This window comes from Linepithema humile, chromosome 3, assembly GCF_040581485.1.
Source record: "Linepithema humile isolate Giens D197 chromosome 3, Lhum_UNIL_v1.0, whole genome shotgun sequence".
NCBI lineage: Eukaryota > Metazoa > Arthropoda > Insecta > Hymenoptera > Formicidae > Linepithema > Linepithema humile.
This window is the reverse complement of record NC_090130.1, coordinates 16,490,395-16,507,174: the sequence shown is the minus strand read 5'-3', so window position 1 is coordinate 16,507,174 and position 16,780 is coordinate 16,490,395. Positions and strand designations below refer to the sequence as shown.

The following is a 16,780-nucleotide window of genomic DNA, read 5'->3' as shown; positions in this document are numbered from 1 at the left end:
CAGCGTTCTTCAGTTTCAGCCTAACCCTTTTATAGGGAACTTAGCCATTTTACAAGATATCGAGAAACGGCCAACGGCATTTAAAAAAGAATCGTTTGTATCCGTTTGTACCTCTTTTGTTTTCATTTGTACCTCAAAGGGTTCGGAGATACAGCGTTTTTCAGTTTTAACATAAACAAGCGGTTATTAGTGCCTTCACGCTTAAAGTTAACTGCGTTTCAAATTTTTTATAACACGTAATCAATTTCTTTGTGTGAAATCAACTTAAAATTAACTTAAAATAATATTTTGAATATTGATCGTTTACTTTAAATATTGTATTACGTTACTGTGTTATACTATAAATAAAGATGAATATAATAGTGGAATAATTTTAATTATTGATACACTTAGGATGAAAATACTTAGAAATTAATGAAAAATGTTTTATGTCTAGATTAACGAAACCTGTTAAATAAATTTTTGGACTTATAATATTTTTTAATGTTAACATTTTATGTATAAAATATTAAATTTTTTTTTCATTTTTTATGGAATTAAAAAGAATTTTTAAAAACTTTTAATATGTTTTTCTAAACTAATAATGAATATTTATAAGAAAATATTAGAGTAATGAAATAAACGCAAACGAAAGTAAAATTACTGTTAACACGAAGATAAAATAAATTATTTCAATGTTTTATGAAAAGTAATAGAGATATTTTTTTTTTTGCAGAAGCATTCGGGATGATGCTGTTAATGAAGTTTTATTTTTATTTAAATCGTCATATGTCTCCCAATTTCCCGTTACTCGACGGCAGTGAGCTATGTAATGCCCAATGTCATTTTTATTAGTGCCACCAATATATTCGATTGCTGCTACTAATTTATATGTGCATTTGCAGAACTGTATGTCTAATAGTATCTCAGACAGAGTAAGCGTACCGGACCAATCGATATATCCAAGTCTGCAAGCAAGATCAGTCCATTGCAGACATTCAAGGTCTACAAAGAGATGCGGCCCTGTTGTAAAATTTGTAATTAAATTTTCATTGCCACATCTTTTACATTTTTTATTTATGTCTTCGATTCTTTGATTAATCGCTATTTGCAAACCGCGCATACTATTTTCATATATCGGTTTAGGGTTCATTTCTAATACCTTGATACTTTTGTGATCCATCCATTTACATGTTGAGCATTCTTGAGACACATTATACGAGAATGAATTTTCCATTAAATATTTGTCTATTAACTGACTTACGTTACACGCACAATCCATCGTTCCACCTGTTGGTCGAAAAATTTTATTTAATATTATAGCTCTTTCCTTGTATACTTTTTGTAATGTGCCAAATGTAGATATCATTTTAATAAAATTTGTTATATAATCAGTGGTGTTATTAATATATTCATGATATGTGATCCAGTCGCGATAACCTATTAATAAAGATTGCACAATGCTATCAAACGCACATGTATTTTTTATCATGATATGTTGGCCCGAAATATTTTGTGGGCGTAAGATATTGCCATTCTGCAATAAGGGGATTTTTGATGTTAACCGAGGTTTATTATGGATACTGTCTATATCAGGGCATACTCTCAAATATTTACCTCGTTTTAAAACTTTATTTTTTGGGCTTTTCCAGGTTTCAACCTCATTTAAAAAAGGTGTGAGTGAATATGTCGAATGCTCTTTATTTGGCGAATAATGTGCTATCGATGTATCCATACTATCATCTTCATTATAACATTCATCATTATGTTGAGACATATAAACTTCACTTTCATTCGAACTTACTTCATTGCAGTTTATCATATCATTGGAAAATTCATGGGTTTTATTGGACGTTATTGTATCAGCGTTTAAGATTTTCATGGTACCCGCGAGTGATCTTATATGTGATATTAGAAATTTATCTGCGCGTATATTCTTCATACCTTTAAAAATTATATTTTTTAGTTCGTTAAAATATTGCTCGCTTCTAGCTGAAGACGCAACGCTCGTTTTATCAGATGCCATTACAGTCGTCCATAATGGAAACTCTTTCAAAATTCTAAGTAAGTTCATACCGAAACTGTGACAATAATATGGATTCAGCCTATTTCCGGAATTTATCATTTTTTTTACTATTTCTTTCTAAATCACGGAGTAAATTATTTATGCGATTACCAGATTCGTAATTAGGAATCTCTTCCAAGCATTCATTTGTACCTTCTTCATAATATGGAAAATCATTGGTTTTGATAATTTGTAATAATCGCTGTTGAGCCTTGAAACATGTAATTGTATTATCATTCATATGTTCTGTTTCTGAAATATCTTCTGTTTCTGAGAAGGCAACTGTCAAGATATCAAGGCAGATTCGATTAAAATTATCAAAAGTTTTGGTTTTACTTAAGATTCCAACACATCTAACATAAAAGTCTTTTATACGTGCGTGTTTGTCATTGAAACATTTCCAACGGCAGACTAATTTTATTAAATGTGCGATGTCAATTCTGATAATACATTTTGGAATATTGCGATCATTATTTTGCAGTATTGTCAAGCAATTCTCAACATATGTACTGAGATTGCAATTGTTAAATGCTAGAGCTACAGCATTTAAAAGTGCAAATGAATAATCTGTAACGACCTCTTTTGGACAAATTGCACCAGATCGCAACCATTCGTGTAACCAATATGTCAACATATTTGTATCGTGTTTTTCGGATATCATTTGCAAAACAGGTAGAATTTTTGACTTGAAAGGAACAACTGCTTGGTACAAGAACAAGAAATTTGTAGATCCATCAGGTTTCTTAATTTTTTTTACTACAGATCCTGTTGCGTCTATGCTTAATATGCCTGCTTTTTGTGTTTGTCGATGAAATTGTTGATATAAGAGTAACTGTTCGGGACTAAAATAAATGACAAAAAATTTATCCAAACCTATTTCTCGTATAATTCCTGAAAATTCAGGTTTATATTTTAATGTTAGAATTGATGCAACAGGATCAGATATTTTATCAAGATCTAATTTTTTGTCGTTATCTATTTGTTTCGCTTTGCGTAATACAGTCTCATTATATAAGTGTGCTGGCTCTACATCGCCAAAAGTCATTAGTTCATTTGCTTTTTCTCTTCGCCAGCCGTACGCAGACGTTGCACGTAAATCTTTAACCACGCGATTTCTTTCGGGCTTTCGTAATTGTCGCTTTTTTTTATGTACAATATCTGTTGTGTCATAAGTAGAAATGTGAATTTTTATATCTGTGTCTTCGTCTTTTGGCTCATGCATACTGTATGCATTAAAGAATGCACCGCATTCCGGGTATTTCCCTTTTATTTTTAAGAATATTTCGCCTGGATTACGATTAATTCTTGCGGATTTAAACGCATAACAACATGGTATTTTTAATTGTTTCCATATCTCATTATAGATAATATCTGTCCATCCAGATTGTAACATAGTACATTTGTCAGTATTATCTATTCCGCATTCTGATATTTTATGCCATGTTTGTTTATCCAGGAATATAATAGTGCGCCACGGTTGAAGAGCACACGGTAAAGACATCGACCAATTTGAAGTGTTTGAATTATTACTCGATTGGGCACTCGTATTAATTGTACTGGTCGATTCCGAAAACACATTTTTAATGATATTATATTTCGCACGAAATCGTTGCAGAATTCCATTTCGATCTTGTGATAAATATAAATATATATATTTCATCGAAAGCTCTCTATTTAAGGTCCTCTCTGCGATTTGCCAAATCGAATTTGTCAATTTCAAAACTTCACCTTTATCATCAAAAAAATTTAAATCTTTCAATGACTCGAAAATTTCGTCCACACTTTTTTTTGCTTTGCGTGGCATTTTTATAAACCACTTCCACGGAACGTCAGCAACGAATAAACGCTATAGCGTCGGAAAACATTTGCCGTCTAACGATGCGGCTTTATACGTTAAATGCCGCACGCTATCGGCGTATAAACAATTCGTATCCGAGAGAATAAAAAAAACGACGAATCAGATTGATTCTCAAAGCTGATTGGTTCCTCTGGAGTTCAAGATATTGTATAAATATGAGACGATCATTCAGAGAAACCTCAGTATATTTTCGATAATCATAGCGACGAAGAAAGTGAAATTATAATAAAGTTCTGGAACTATAACTTGTTTTTTTTATTTCCGCTCCGCGAACTTTTTGGATTGCCCTCATATATATATGTATATATGTATATGTATATGTTATGTTATACAATCGATGTTTCAAACGTCGTGTGACAGCATCGCTTACTCTCAGCATTTGTTAAGTTAGAATCTCACAGCGCGTAGTCGCGGATTACAGTCAACAAACCGCATCGTTAGACGGCAAATGTTTTCCGACGCTATAGCGTTTATTCGTTGCTGACGTTCCGTGGAAGTGGTTTATAAAAATGCCACGCAAAGCAAAAAAAAGTGTGGACGAAATTTTCGAGTCATTGAAAGATTTAAATTTTTTTGATGATAAAGGTGAAGTTTTGAAATTGACAAATTCGATTTGGCAAATCGCAGAGAGGACCTTAAATAGAGAGCTTTCGATGAAATATATATATTTATATTTATCACAAGATCGAAATGGAATTCTGCAACGATTTCGTGCGAAATATAATATCATTAAAAATGTGTTTTCGGAATCGACCAGTACAATTAATACGAGTGCCCAATCGAGTAATAATTCAAACACTTCAAATTGGTCGATGTCTTTACCGTGTGCTCTTCAACCGTGGCGCACTATTATATTCCTGGATAAACAAACATGGCATAAAATATCAGAATGCGGAATAGATAATACTGACAAATGTACTATGTTACAATCTGGATGGACAGATATTATCTATAATGAGATATGGAAACAATTAAAAATACCATGTTGTTATGCGTTTAAATCCGCAAGAATTAATCGTAATCCAGGCGAAATATTCTTAAAAATAAAAGGGAAATACCCGGAATGCGGTGCATTCTTTAATGCATACAGTATGCATGAGCCAAAAGACGAAGACACAGATATAAAAATTCACATTTCTACTTATGACACAACAGATATTGTACATAAAAAAAGCGACAATTACGAAAGCCCGAAAGAAATCGCGTGGTTAAAGATTTACGTGCAACGTCTGCGTACGGCTGGCGAAGAGAAAAAGCAAATGAACTAATGACTTTTGGCGATGTAGAGCCAGCACACTTATATAATGAGACTGTATTACGCAAAGCGAAACAAATAGATAACGACAAAAAATTAGATCTTGATAAAATATCTGATCCTGTTGCATCAATTCTAACATTAAAATATAAACCTGAATTTTCAGGAATTATACGAGAAATAGGTTTGGATAAATTTTTTGTCATTTATTTTAGTCCCGAACAGTTACTCTTATATCAACAATTTCATCGACAAACACAAAAAGCAGGCATATTAAGCATAGACGCAACAGGATCTGTAGTAAAAAAAATTAAGAAACCTGATGGATCTACAAATTTCTTGTTCTTGTACCAAGCAGTTGTTCCTTTCAAGTCAAAAATTCTACCTGTTTTGCAAATGATATCCGAAAAACACGATACAAATATGTTGACATATTGGTTACACGAATGGTTGCGATCTGGTGCAATTTGTCCAAAAGAGGTCGTTACAGATTATTCATTTGCACTTTTAAATGCTGTAGCTCTAGCATTTAACAATTGCAATCTCAGTACATATGTTGAGAATTGCTTGACAATACTGCAAAATAATGATCGCAATATTCCAAAATGTATTATCAGAATTGACATCGCACATTTAATAAAATTAGTCTGCCGTTGGAAATGTTTCAATGACAAACACGCACGTATAAAAGACTTTTATGTTAGATGTGTTGGAATCTTAAGTAAAACCAAAACTTTTGATAATTTTAATCGAATCTGCCTTGATATCTTGACAGTTGCCTTCTCAGAAACAGAAGATATTTCAGAAACAGAACATATGAATGATAATACAATTACATGTTTCAAGGCTCAACAGCGATTATTACAAATTATCAAAACCAATGATTTTCCATATTATGAAGAAGGTACAAATGAATGCTTGGAAGAGATTCCTAATTACGAATCTGGTAATCGCATAAATAATTTACTCCGTGATTTAGAAAGAAATAGTAAAAAAATGATAAATTCCGGAAATAGGCTGAATCCATATTATTGTCACAGTTTCGGTATGAACTTACTTAGAATTTTGAAAGAGTTTCCATTATGGACGACTGTAATGGCATCTGATAAAACGAGCGTTGCGTCTTCAGCTAGAAGCGAGCAATATTTTAACGAACTAAAAAATATAATTTTTAAAGGTATGAAGAATATACGCGCAGATAAATTTCTAATATCACATATAAGATCACTCGCGGGTACCATGAAAATCTTAAACGCTGATACAATAACGTCCAATAAAACCCATGAATTTTCCAATGATATGATAAACTGCAATGAAGTAAGTTCGAATGAAAGTGAAGTTTATATGTCTCAACATAATGATGAATGTTATAATGAAGATGATAGTATGGATACATCGATAGCACATTATTCGCCAAATAAAGAGCATTCGACATATTCACTCACACCTTTTTTAAATGAGGTTGAAACCTGGAAAAGCCCAAAAAATAAAGTTTTAAAACGAGGTAAATATTTGAGAGTATGCCCTGATATAGACAGTATCCATAATAAACCTCGGTTAACATCAAAAATCCCCTTATTGCAGAATGGCAATATCTTACGCCCACAAAATATTTCGGGCCAACATATCATGATAAAAAATACATGTGCGTTTGATAGCATTGTGCAATCTTTATTAATAGGTTATCGCGACTGGATCACATATCATGAATATATTAATAACACCACTGATTATATAACAGATTTTATTAAAATGATATCTACATTTGGCACATTACAAAAAGTATACAAGGAAAGAGCTATAATATTAAATAAAATTTTTCGACCAACAGGTGGAACGATGGATTGTGCGTGTAACGTAAGTCAGTTAATAGACAAATATTTAATGGAAAATTCATTCTCGTATAATGTGTCTCAAGAATGCTCAACATGTAAATGGATGGATCACAAAAGTATCAAGGTATTAGAAATGAACCCTAAACCGATATATGAAAATAGTATGCGCGGTTTGCAAATAGCGATTAATCAAAGAATCGAAGACATAAATAAAAAATGTAAAAGATGTGGCAATGAAAATTTAATTACAAATTTTACAACAGGGCCGCATCTCTTTGTAGACCTTGAATGTCTGCAATGGACTGATCTTGCTTGCAGACTTGGATATATCGATTGGTCCGGTACGCTTACTCTGTCTGAGATACTATTAGACATACAGTTCTGCAAATGCACATATAAATTAGTAGCAGCAATCGAATATATTGGTGGCACTAATAAAAATGACATTGGGCATTACATAGCTCACTGCCGTCGAGTAACGGGAAATTGGGAGACATATGACGATTTAAATAAAAATAAAACTTCATTAACAGCATCATCCCGAATGCTTCTGCAAAAAAAAAATATCTCTATTACTTTTCATAAAACATTGAAATAATTTATTTTATCTTCGTGTTAACAGTAATTTTACTTTCGTTTGCGTTTATTTCATTACTCTAATATTTTCTTATAAATATTCATTATTAGTTTAGAAAAACATATTAAAAGTTTTTAAAAATTCTTTTTAATTCCATAAAAAATGAAAAAAAAATTTAATATTTTATACATAAAATGTTAACATTAAAAAATATTATAAGTCCAAAAATTTATTTAACAGGTTTCGTTAATCTAGACATAAAACATTTTTCATTAATTTCTAAGTATTTTCATCCTAAGTGTATCAATAATTAAAATTATTCCACTATTATATTCATCTTTATTTATAGTATAACACAGTAACGTAATACAATATTTAAAGTAAACGATCAATATTCAAAATATTATTTTAAGTTAATTTTAAGTTGATTTCACACAAAGAAATTGATTACGTGTTATAAAAAATTTGAAACGCAGTTAACTTTAAGCGTGAAGGCACTAATAACCGCTTGTTTATGTTAAAACTGAAAAACGCTGTATCTCCGAACCCTTTGAGGTACAAATGAAAACAAAAAAGGTACAAACGGATACAAACGATTCTCTTTTAAATGCCGTTGGCCGTTTCTCGATATCTTGTAAAATGGCTAAGTTCCCTATAAAAGGGTTAGGCTGAAACTGAAGAACGCTGTATCTTCGAACCCTTTGAGATACAAACGAAAACAAAAGTGGTACAAACGAATACAAACGATTCTCTTTCGAATGCCGTTGGTCGTTTCTCGATATCTTGTAAAATGGCTAAGTTCCCTATAAAAGAGTTAGGCTGAAACTGAAGAACGCTGTATCTTCGAACCCTTTGAGGTACAAACAAAAACAAAAGTGGTACAAACGAATACAAACGATTCTCTTTCGAATGTCGTTGGTCGTTTCTCGATATCTTGTAAAATGGCTAAGTTCCCTATAAAAGGGTTAGGCTGAAACTGAAGAACGCTGTATCTTCGAACCCTTTGAGGTACAAACGAAAACAAAAGTGGTACAAACGAATACAAACGATTCTCTTTCGAATGCCGTTGGTCGTTTCTCGATATCTTGTAAAATGGCTAAGTTCCCTATAGAAGGGTTAGGCTGAAACTGAAAAACGCTGTATCTTCGAACCCTTTGAGGTACAAACGAAAACAAAAGAGGTACAAACGGGTACAAACGATTCTCTTTCGAATGCCGTTGGCCGTTTCTCGATATCTTGTAAAATGGCTAAGTTCCCTATAGAAGGGTTAGGCTGAAACTGAAAAACGCTGTATCTTCGAACCCTTTGAGGTACAAACAAAATCAAAAGAGGTACAAACGGGTACAAACGATTCTCTTTCGAATGGCATAAACGAAATTTAAAAATCTTGTAATCGGGCGCTGGCCATTTTTTCACCCCCTTGTATTTTTTTACCCTTTGAGGTACAAACGAAATAAGAAGCGGTACAAACAAGTACAAACGAAGTACAAACGAACTAGATTAGTGATTTTTTTTTTAAATAAAGTTGGGCGCCAAGTTCACATCGGTTCTATTTTATTGTATAAATAGTCCATGTAATCTAAAATAATCTGTAAAAAATCGGGTAAGCTAAGAAAAATGCTGAGAACTTTTTTTACTGAAATAAATTGCCCTTTGATATTTTCAGTTTCCTCCGTCTTTATACCGTTAATTAATTTATAGGTTTTAGCTTCACCAATTATATATGATTTTGGTTCAATAAAAAATCCTGTACTCTTAAAATATTGTAGTCTTTTATATTCTGTGTTGAGACCTTGTAGGGGATTGCTTGCAGTGCTAAACATAATTTCCAATTCGTTCTTGTCCATTGCAGTAAAACTTTCTTTTTCAAGGATATTAAAAACTTTTTCTTTTAAAATATCGAACATACCACATTGCCAAAATTCTTCAGTAAAATTAATACAATTTTGTACAACATTTCGAGGAACTGTTGTTTGATTATGTAATTTAGCTACAAAAAGTCCTGCTGAATCTTTTATTACATTGTTTAAATCTCTGAGTGTACCATTCTCAAAATTTGTGAAAGATTTCTTAGATGGGGAAGATAAGATAGGTTCTGTTAACAATATTGGAAAAGAAACAGATTCTAGTTTAATATTTGAAGAATTACTTGTCTTATGTATATATTTTTCTTTTTCATGGCTATGCTTTCTATCTAAATGTTTTTTAAAAGCCCATGCGTCTTGAAACTCACTAATGCAATTTTGTTGTTTACATATATATTTATTGCGAGAAATGATAAAATGAAAAAATTTTAAATGACGCAATAAAAGAGATGAAGTAGGTGCTGAAAAATGACAAATATAGCAAATAAACATTTTCATATTATAATTTAGAAAGATAATTGTTAATGAGTAGGAGACTCTACTGTGAGGTGGTGTATGAGGCAATATCTGAGCATTCAAGTTCGTCTAACTGTAATAAGACCCTAAAATTATATATTATAGTTACGTAAGAAGATAATCTAAATATGTTACATGTTTTGTACAGTACTAACGAGAGTTGCAACGCAAGGCAGCTTTTTGTCCCACGGGGTCGTAAAAGAATATACAATTTTTTGAATAAAAAGCCAAATTGGTTCACTTGGTTTTGGATACTTCGCGTGCAAAACATGAAAGCTTTTGAAGCATAGGTCTACAGCAGCTAGAATACTTGGAAAGCGATACCTTGTGTCATCTATGTTTACGTAATATCCAGTGACTTCTGACAATGTTGGTCCTACTGCGATGATGAGAGGTTGAAGTTGAACACCAAAATTGGCATACTTATCTCGCATTCCGGTTAGTGCTTTATCGATGTCGCCTGGAGTCTGAAATTTCAATATTGCTACATTTCCATGATTTATTTTTGAAGATAATTACTTTATTGACAATAAAAAGACACATTAACTTTATAATTTTTCAAAAAATAATGATACAATAATAAAGTATTTGAAAGTAAGATATGCTATTCCAAATTTTTTAATTACGATTTATAAAAATATTTAATTAAAGATCAATAATCTTCGACATTAATTTAGAATATACATATATGTTTTTAAATTATTTATTTACCTTCACATGCAAAATAAAAGACGCCTGTGCTTCTTCAATAGTTGGTTTCCAAATGGTCTTTGATTTTTTGATTTTACATACTGGTGGACACAGAGCTGGTAAAAGAAGTAACAACTTCAAGTTTCTTTCTTCTGTAAAGCATGATTTTGTTATTTAACACAAATACCAATTATTTTATTCCAAAATATTTATTCAATTAAAATATTAATCCTATAATTTACCCTCAGACACTGTAGGAAAAGAGAGAGTCTCAAGTAACTCCTTAGCAGCATTATCTTTTATTTCAATTTTCATTAAATCATGAAGTTTATTTGACAATTCTGGCCACGTAGCATATAACATACCTTCTCTTCCTTTTTCGTACATAAAATCGCTTTCAATCTATAAAAAAACATTTCTTGTATTACTTAATCACAACAAAATTTTATTTTCAGTATTTCATGCAGATAAAAGAGTGCATTTGTTCTTACCAACTCATATCCACAAGGTTGTTTTAAAACTGAATATTTATCAAATATCTCTTTAACACTTCCTACGTTATATTGAAATTCTCGCAATCTAACTTCAACACTCAATTGCCAGTGATTGATAACGTTTCTCCACGGGGCATTATTATTTAACAACCAAACAATGTGTTCATTGGGAGAATTGTCAGCAGCTAATAAAATTTTAAGAAATTAAATATTTTTAACAAAAAAATTTAATCGCATTTTAAAGAAATCTATAAAAACGAAAGTCAAAAGACATTGAAAAAAAATAGACATAGATAAAAAATTTTTTTTTAAATTTATGTAGACTTTTAATTTTAGAGAAATAAAAATTTTCTTACAAGTACAATTTTTCTCTTCACTTTCAACCTCAGAATTTTTCGATTCGATTAAACCTAATTCTTTTTGAGCAGTTCGCCAGTTTCTATATTTGTCAACAAGCTTCCCACATGAAATAGTCTGATTTTTATTTTCTGTTTTCGGAGGAATGAAATATGTTTCTGGAGTTTCTTTCGTGAAGACGTCACACAATTTATTAGTTAAAATTTCAAAGTGATAATTTTTTAATTCTGGCCTAAAAAAAATAATTTATGTATTTTCGTAAAATTTCAAAAAGTTTAAGTCATTTTAAAATATAAATATGTAAATACTAAATAAACATGAATAAATTTCATTACATTTATTTTAAATTATTTAAAAATAATAGGAACTATCTGTTTAAATCTGAATGAGTGAAAATTTAGCAGTATCAATGAAAGTGTCAAATTAGTGTCAGTTAAATCAGTGCTCGGAATTAGTCTGAACATTTCAGCCGATTTCCGTGGTATACGCCTCCTTTCCTCTCCTTACCGCGCGCGCCGCAGCCGCTAGGGCCAGCGCCGCCGAGCGTTAGGAGCGACACTATCTGATTATGAGTGGGTTCTTTTCCCTATTTATTAAAATTTTAAAAAATGTATTAAAATTTATTAAAAATAAATTTTTTATTTTTAAATTTATTAAGTGGAAATATTTCAATAGATTTCCACGTCACCCATGAGATACTAATGCTGACGCGTTTTTTTTTAAATGGTTTCCCCCGTAGACCTATTTCACTAAAGATAAAAATAAATTCTTAATTTAAAAAAAAATATATATGTAAAAGAGATTTTCTTAATTAGATTTTCTTAGCCTTTTATGAGAATGAACAATTGATGCAATAATGTAGATAAAAACCACTTTTTGAAAAACGTGTCAGTATTAGTACCTCATGGGTGACGTAGAAATCTATTGAAATATTTCCACTTAATAAATTTAAAAAAAAATTTATTTTTAATAAATTTTAATAAATTTTTTTAAATTTTAATAAATAGGGAGAAGAACCTACTCATAGAACCTAATCAGATAGTGCCGCTCCTAACGCTCGGCGGCGCTGGCCCTAGCGGCTGCGGCGCGCGCGGTAAGGAGAGGAAAGGAGGCGTATACCACGGAAATTGGCTGAAATGTTCAGACTAATTCCGAGCACTGAGTTAAATGATTATATTATTATTCAAATAAAAAAAGAATCAATTTAATAAAAACTTTATTACTTTTTTACTAGTATATTGATCTTAATTTCGATAAATAAAACCAAAAGCAAATAGTCTTTGACCAAAGCAAAAACTTACTTTTTACTTCGAACACAGTTAATCTTTTAAAAGTTAAAGTTAAATCAATAATCTGGTAAAATATTAATAAATTTATTAAGATAATAAAAATAAAGATTACGAACAAATCCTATATTTGAAAGTAAAATGAGGCATGTAAGTATTTTTAGGTACTTACACCTGTAGTTCACCGTGAGTCGACAATGATGGAATTTCCAGCAACGATCTAATAATTAAATCGACTAAAATTTTCCGAATATTTCGTGGTAGAATTTTATCTCGATATTTCGCCAAAATCTTCTGGCCAGTGAATGTTTGATTCAAGAGGTGAATCAAATTCTATAAAAATGTGCGATTACTTTTGCTATAATAAGAATAAGATTACAATAGGAAATTCATGTAATAAAAAAAAAATATCTTACGAGTGAATGGAAATTAGAAAAAACGTTTTCGTGAAATATTTCAAGCTGAGTGTTTTCAGTAATTAATAAATCACAATCAGCATTCTTCGATCGTAGTTTTTTAGAAACTTCGCTTGCCTCTTGCGATGTGGTGTGCCTTTTCGTAGTTATTGCCTCAGCCTTCTTCAAATTATTTTTATCAAATTAAAATAAAATTGTTTTTTTCTTTAACCAATAATATGAATATATATTTTAATTTGAAAATTGATAGTGTATAATAGTGTATATAATAGTGTATATAATAGTGTATATAATAGTGTAAATAGTGTATAATTTAACATTTCAAAAATATGTAATTTAAAAAAATGGATATTACCGTTGATTCCTGTTCTTTTTGAATCACGATTGGAATTTTGTCTAGAGTTATCCCTTGATAAAGATGTAATTTATTTACAAAATCTTCACGTCTCTCTTGTAGCGGAAATAGTTCTTCTATCAATGGATCTGGAGGATCTAAAGGTAGTTGCAAAAGAACATCGTGATCGATACACAAACCTAAAAGAAAAAAAAAAAAAATTTTTGGAATATTTCTTTTTAAATAAAAGTAAGTCATTTATAATTTAAGAACAAAAAACAGGAATAATAATAAAGGAGGATTACAAAAGTATCTTATAAAAATGCTATTACATGTAGCATTTTTATAAGATACTTTTATTATAATATACTTTTTTTAACAAAAAGATACTTTTAGTAGCAAAAATATTAAACGCAACGTTCATACGTTTACACGAACGTGTTCGACATCTTTTCCCACCCAGCGGATCGCGTGTTATGCACGAAAACATTTCTTTGCGCTTCATATTTTTTATATTAAATTTAGCACTTTAATAAAAATATGATGTAATAAAAACATTGTGTATCATCGATGTAGCATAACGACCTGCTTCACGAATAACTGACGCCATGTGTTTTCCTGATTTAACCTCTTTAGAACGATCGTTGACTAAAGTCGACAGCCACAATATATGTATATATTATAAAATTAATACTTACGATAAAAATGAGGTATTGTATCTGCAAATCCCCACGATGCAAGTAGATCGCACACTTTTTTATCGAACATTGCGAACTACTCACTTTTATGGGATTTCAAAATTTTTTTGTACGTAAAAACACACGGCTAATATTCACGTTGCACAAGAAACAGAACAGAATAATACAAGACAGATAATTAGTTTGTCCGGTATTATCCTGTTTAGAACAGACCCAGAGCTGCTCCAGTAAAGCTAAAACGAACAAGCCCAATGTACGATGTACGCCGCGTTACCGAATACACAGGAATGCTAACCGTTTCTCGCTTCCTCTGTCACGGTCAAGGCAGCATTGTTCTTCTGTTTAGACAAAAGTGTGTGATCGCACAAAAACATATACACTCACCCGAAAAAAAAGCGGTACACTGAAAATGTGGGAAAAATTCATCAAATTTCAACTGACGATAACTTTGTAAATAATAAAGATAGAAAGTTCTATAAAATATGGAAATGAAGCTAAAAATCTCTACTTTAAGAATCAATTTATTTCAATGTTGCAAAATAAATTTATTGAAAATGGCGGATGACAAAGCGCGAGCATGCAAAATTGAAAAATAATGGTTCGAGTTTGCGACGGTGCACGGTATAAACAAAAAATTGTAGCTTATTGGGATCAAAAGCGTACGAAAGTACAGAGTCTCCTCTTTAAAATGCTTTTTTATGCATCTTGATACGATGATTTTTCGCCGAGAGATTCGCATTTGAAGTAAGAATCTGCCTTTTTCTTCAAATGCGAATCTCTCGGCGAAAAATCATCGTATCGAGATGCATAAAAAAGCATTTTAAAGAGGAGACTCTGTACTTTCGTACGCTTTTGATCCCAATAAGCTACAATTTTTTGTTTATACCGTGCACCGTCGCAAACTCGAACCATTATTTTTCAATTTTGCATGCTCGCGCTTTGTCATCCGCCATTTTCAATAAATTTATTTTGCAACATTGAAATAAATTGATTCTTAAAGTAGAGATTTTTAGCTTCATTTCCATATTTTATAGAACTTTCTATCTTTATTATTTACGAAGTTATCGTCAGTTGAAATTTGATGAATTTTTCCCACATTTTCAGTGTACCGCTTTTTTTTCGGGTGTATATACACTTTTACGCAATCGCGTGTCTTTTGCATACATGGTTTAAGAAACCTTTTATTTGATTTACAGAAATAACTTTTTGATTCAAAATATCTAGTTGAATTAAATTATTTCTTACATTTCTGTAATTTATTTCTTTCAATTAAAAAATTATTTATTAAAATTAAAAAAATAATTTAAACAAATATTTTATTTACTTTGAAAAAGACTAATAATGTCATTTCTTGAAATCAAATAAATTTTTATTTTCCTCAAAGATTTTTTTACTTTAACTTAAAAAACGCAAGTTAAAGAAACGATTTTGTCAAATTTAACATAATTTTTCTCTGGGTGCGGAACAACTTTTAATAAAAGTTGGTTTCTCTCTCAAAAGCGATTTTAGACAAATTACTTACTTGCTCGTACTGAGTATTGCGAAGAAACTACCAATAGATTTTGCTTCAAAGCGGAATTTCAAATTTTATGTCGCAAAAATCTTTTTCTGATTGTAAGCGAAGCAAGGGAGGGAGGGGGGGATTATTGGGAGTTTTCAGACATGATTGGCAGAAACTAACTGAATATCTCTGCAAATTTTTAGATTTCCGCGAATTATTTTGAGGTAAAAGCTTTGTTTCCTGTGCTATAAGTGGTTGAAAGTACAAGTGACTCACCAATTCACTTTACGAGCATTGAAGAGCAGATATTAGATACTATTTGCTTTAATTGCTCAATCAATATTTAATACTTTTTAATCAACATATTTTGTTTTAAATAACTCTGCATTAATTTATTTCCACTTTTATGCAAAATAAATATGATTTAAAGATAATATATAATTTAAAAAATATTTTTTTCTTAGAAAAATGCATTTTTTGTACTTGAAAATATGCAACTTTTGATCTTCAAATAATTGTTTTTTTAAAGCCACGAATATGTAGTATTTTTTTCTGTAAATCTTAAAGTCTAAACTGAAAATCCTTGGAAGCATTTTTGTTTAAAATCATTTTTTTAAATAAATTTTTATGTAACACACCAACTATTGCAGTTCTTCGTCTAAAAGATGATAAAAATATAATACTTAAAAATATTTTTTTCTTAAACTAGGTATAAAATCTTACTTTAGACTTCAAAGAATATGTTAAGATTTTTTTCAGAATTTTCTAGATGATCTTTTAGTCAAAAAATTGACTTGAACACCAGTGACCCACCTGTTCAGTATTGCGATGCCAAAAAACGTGTTCAGTTTAAATGTTAAGGGTGATGAAAGCTCCGTACCTCAATTTTCTTTTTTCAACGGGGAAAGATGTGTGTCGAAAGACCACACGCAAGCATAATATTAATTATTATTAAATTTAATTACCGAAAGGAATCAAGGCCTTCTCGGTAATCAATCGGTTAGTAGAGCGCTTATGCGAGCACTCGTTCCGAGAAGATAGATCGACTGTGTGT

General features: G+C 30.9%; 2 protein-coding genes across 6 annotated transcripts in view; one reads left to right on the top strand and one right to left on the bottom strand.

The window, feature by feature from the left end:
* The window catches only part of DCX-EMAP (Doublecortin-domain-containing echinoderm-microtubule-associated protein), a 587,536-nt gene that overhangs the window by 303,215 nt on the left and 267,541 nt on the right, over nt 1-16,780 (top strand). The gene's annotated exons all lie outside the window — the stretch shown is intronic.
* On the bottom strand, nt 6,515-14,938 carry LOC136998360 (uncharacterized). 4 transcript variants are annotated; one of them, XM_067350893.1, is made up of 11 exons: nt 14,226-14,938; nt 13,549-13,727; nt 13,194-13,355; nt 12,950-13,110; nt 11,491-11,723; nt 11,132-11,319; nt 10,883-11,042; nt 10,662-10,792; nt 10,275-10,417; nt 7,450-7,542; nt 6,515-7,373 (listed from the first exon to the last, which is right to left on the bottom strand). In XM_067350893.1, exons 1-10 carry the CDS (start codon nt 14,293-14,295, stop codon nt 7,455-7,457), a joined length of 1,515 nt encoding a protein of 504 aa, XP_067206994.1. In that variant the 5' UTR covers nt 14,296-14,938; the 3' UTR covers nt 6,515-7,373; nt 7,450-7,454. The 4 variants fall into 4 exon arrangements, with proteins under 4 accessions (XP_067206994.1, XP_067206993.1, XP_067206991.1 ...); XM_067350892.1 differs by having other exon boundaries at nt 6,515-7,542; nt 14,226-14,936; XM_067350890.1 differs by lacking the exons at nt 6,515-7,373; nt 7,450-7,542 and having other exon boundaries at nt 9,026-10,417; nt 14,226-14,937.

Bases quoted from the DNA above. Each gene is read 5' to 3' on its own strand.
- LOC136998360 (XM_067350890.1), bottom strand. From the start codon at position 14,295: ATGTTCGATAAAAAAGTGTGCGATCTACTTGCATCGTGGGGATTTGCA. The intron at 13,728-14,225 runs GTAAGTATTAAT...TTTTTCTTTTAG, and splicing joins TACAATACCTCATTTTTATC to GTTTGTGTATCGATCACGAT. The intron at 13,111-13,193 runs GTAAGATATTTT...ACATTTTTATAG, and splicing joins TTTCTAATTTCCATTCACTC to AATTTGATTCACCTCTTGAA.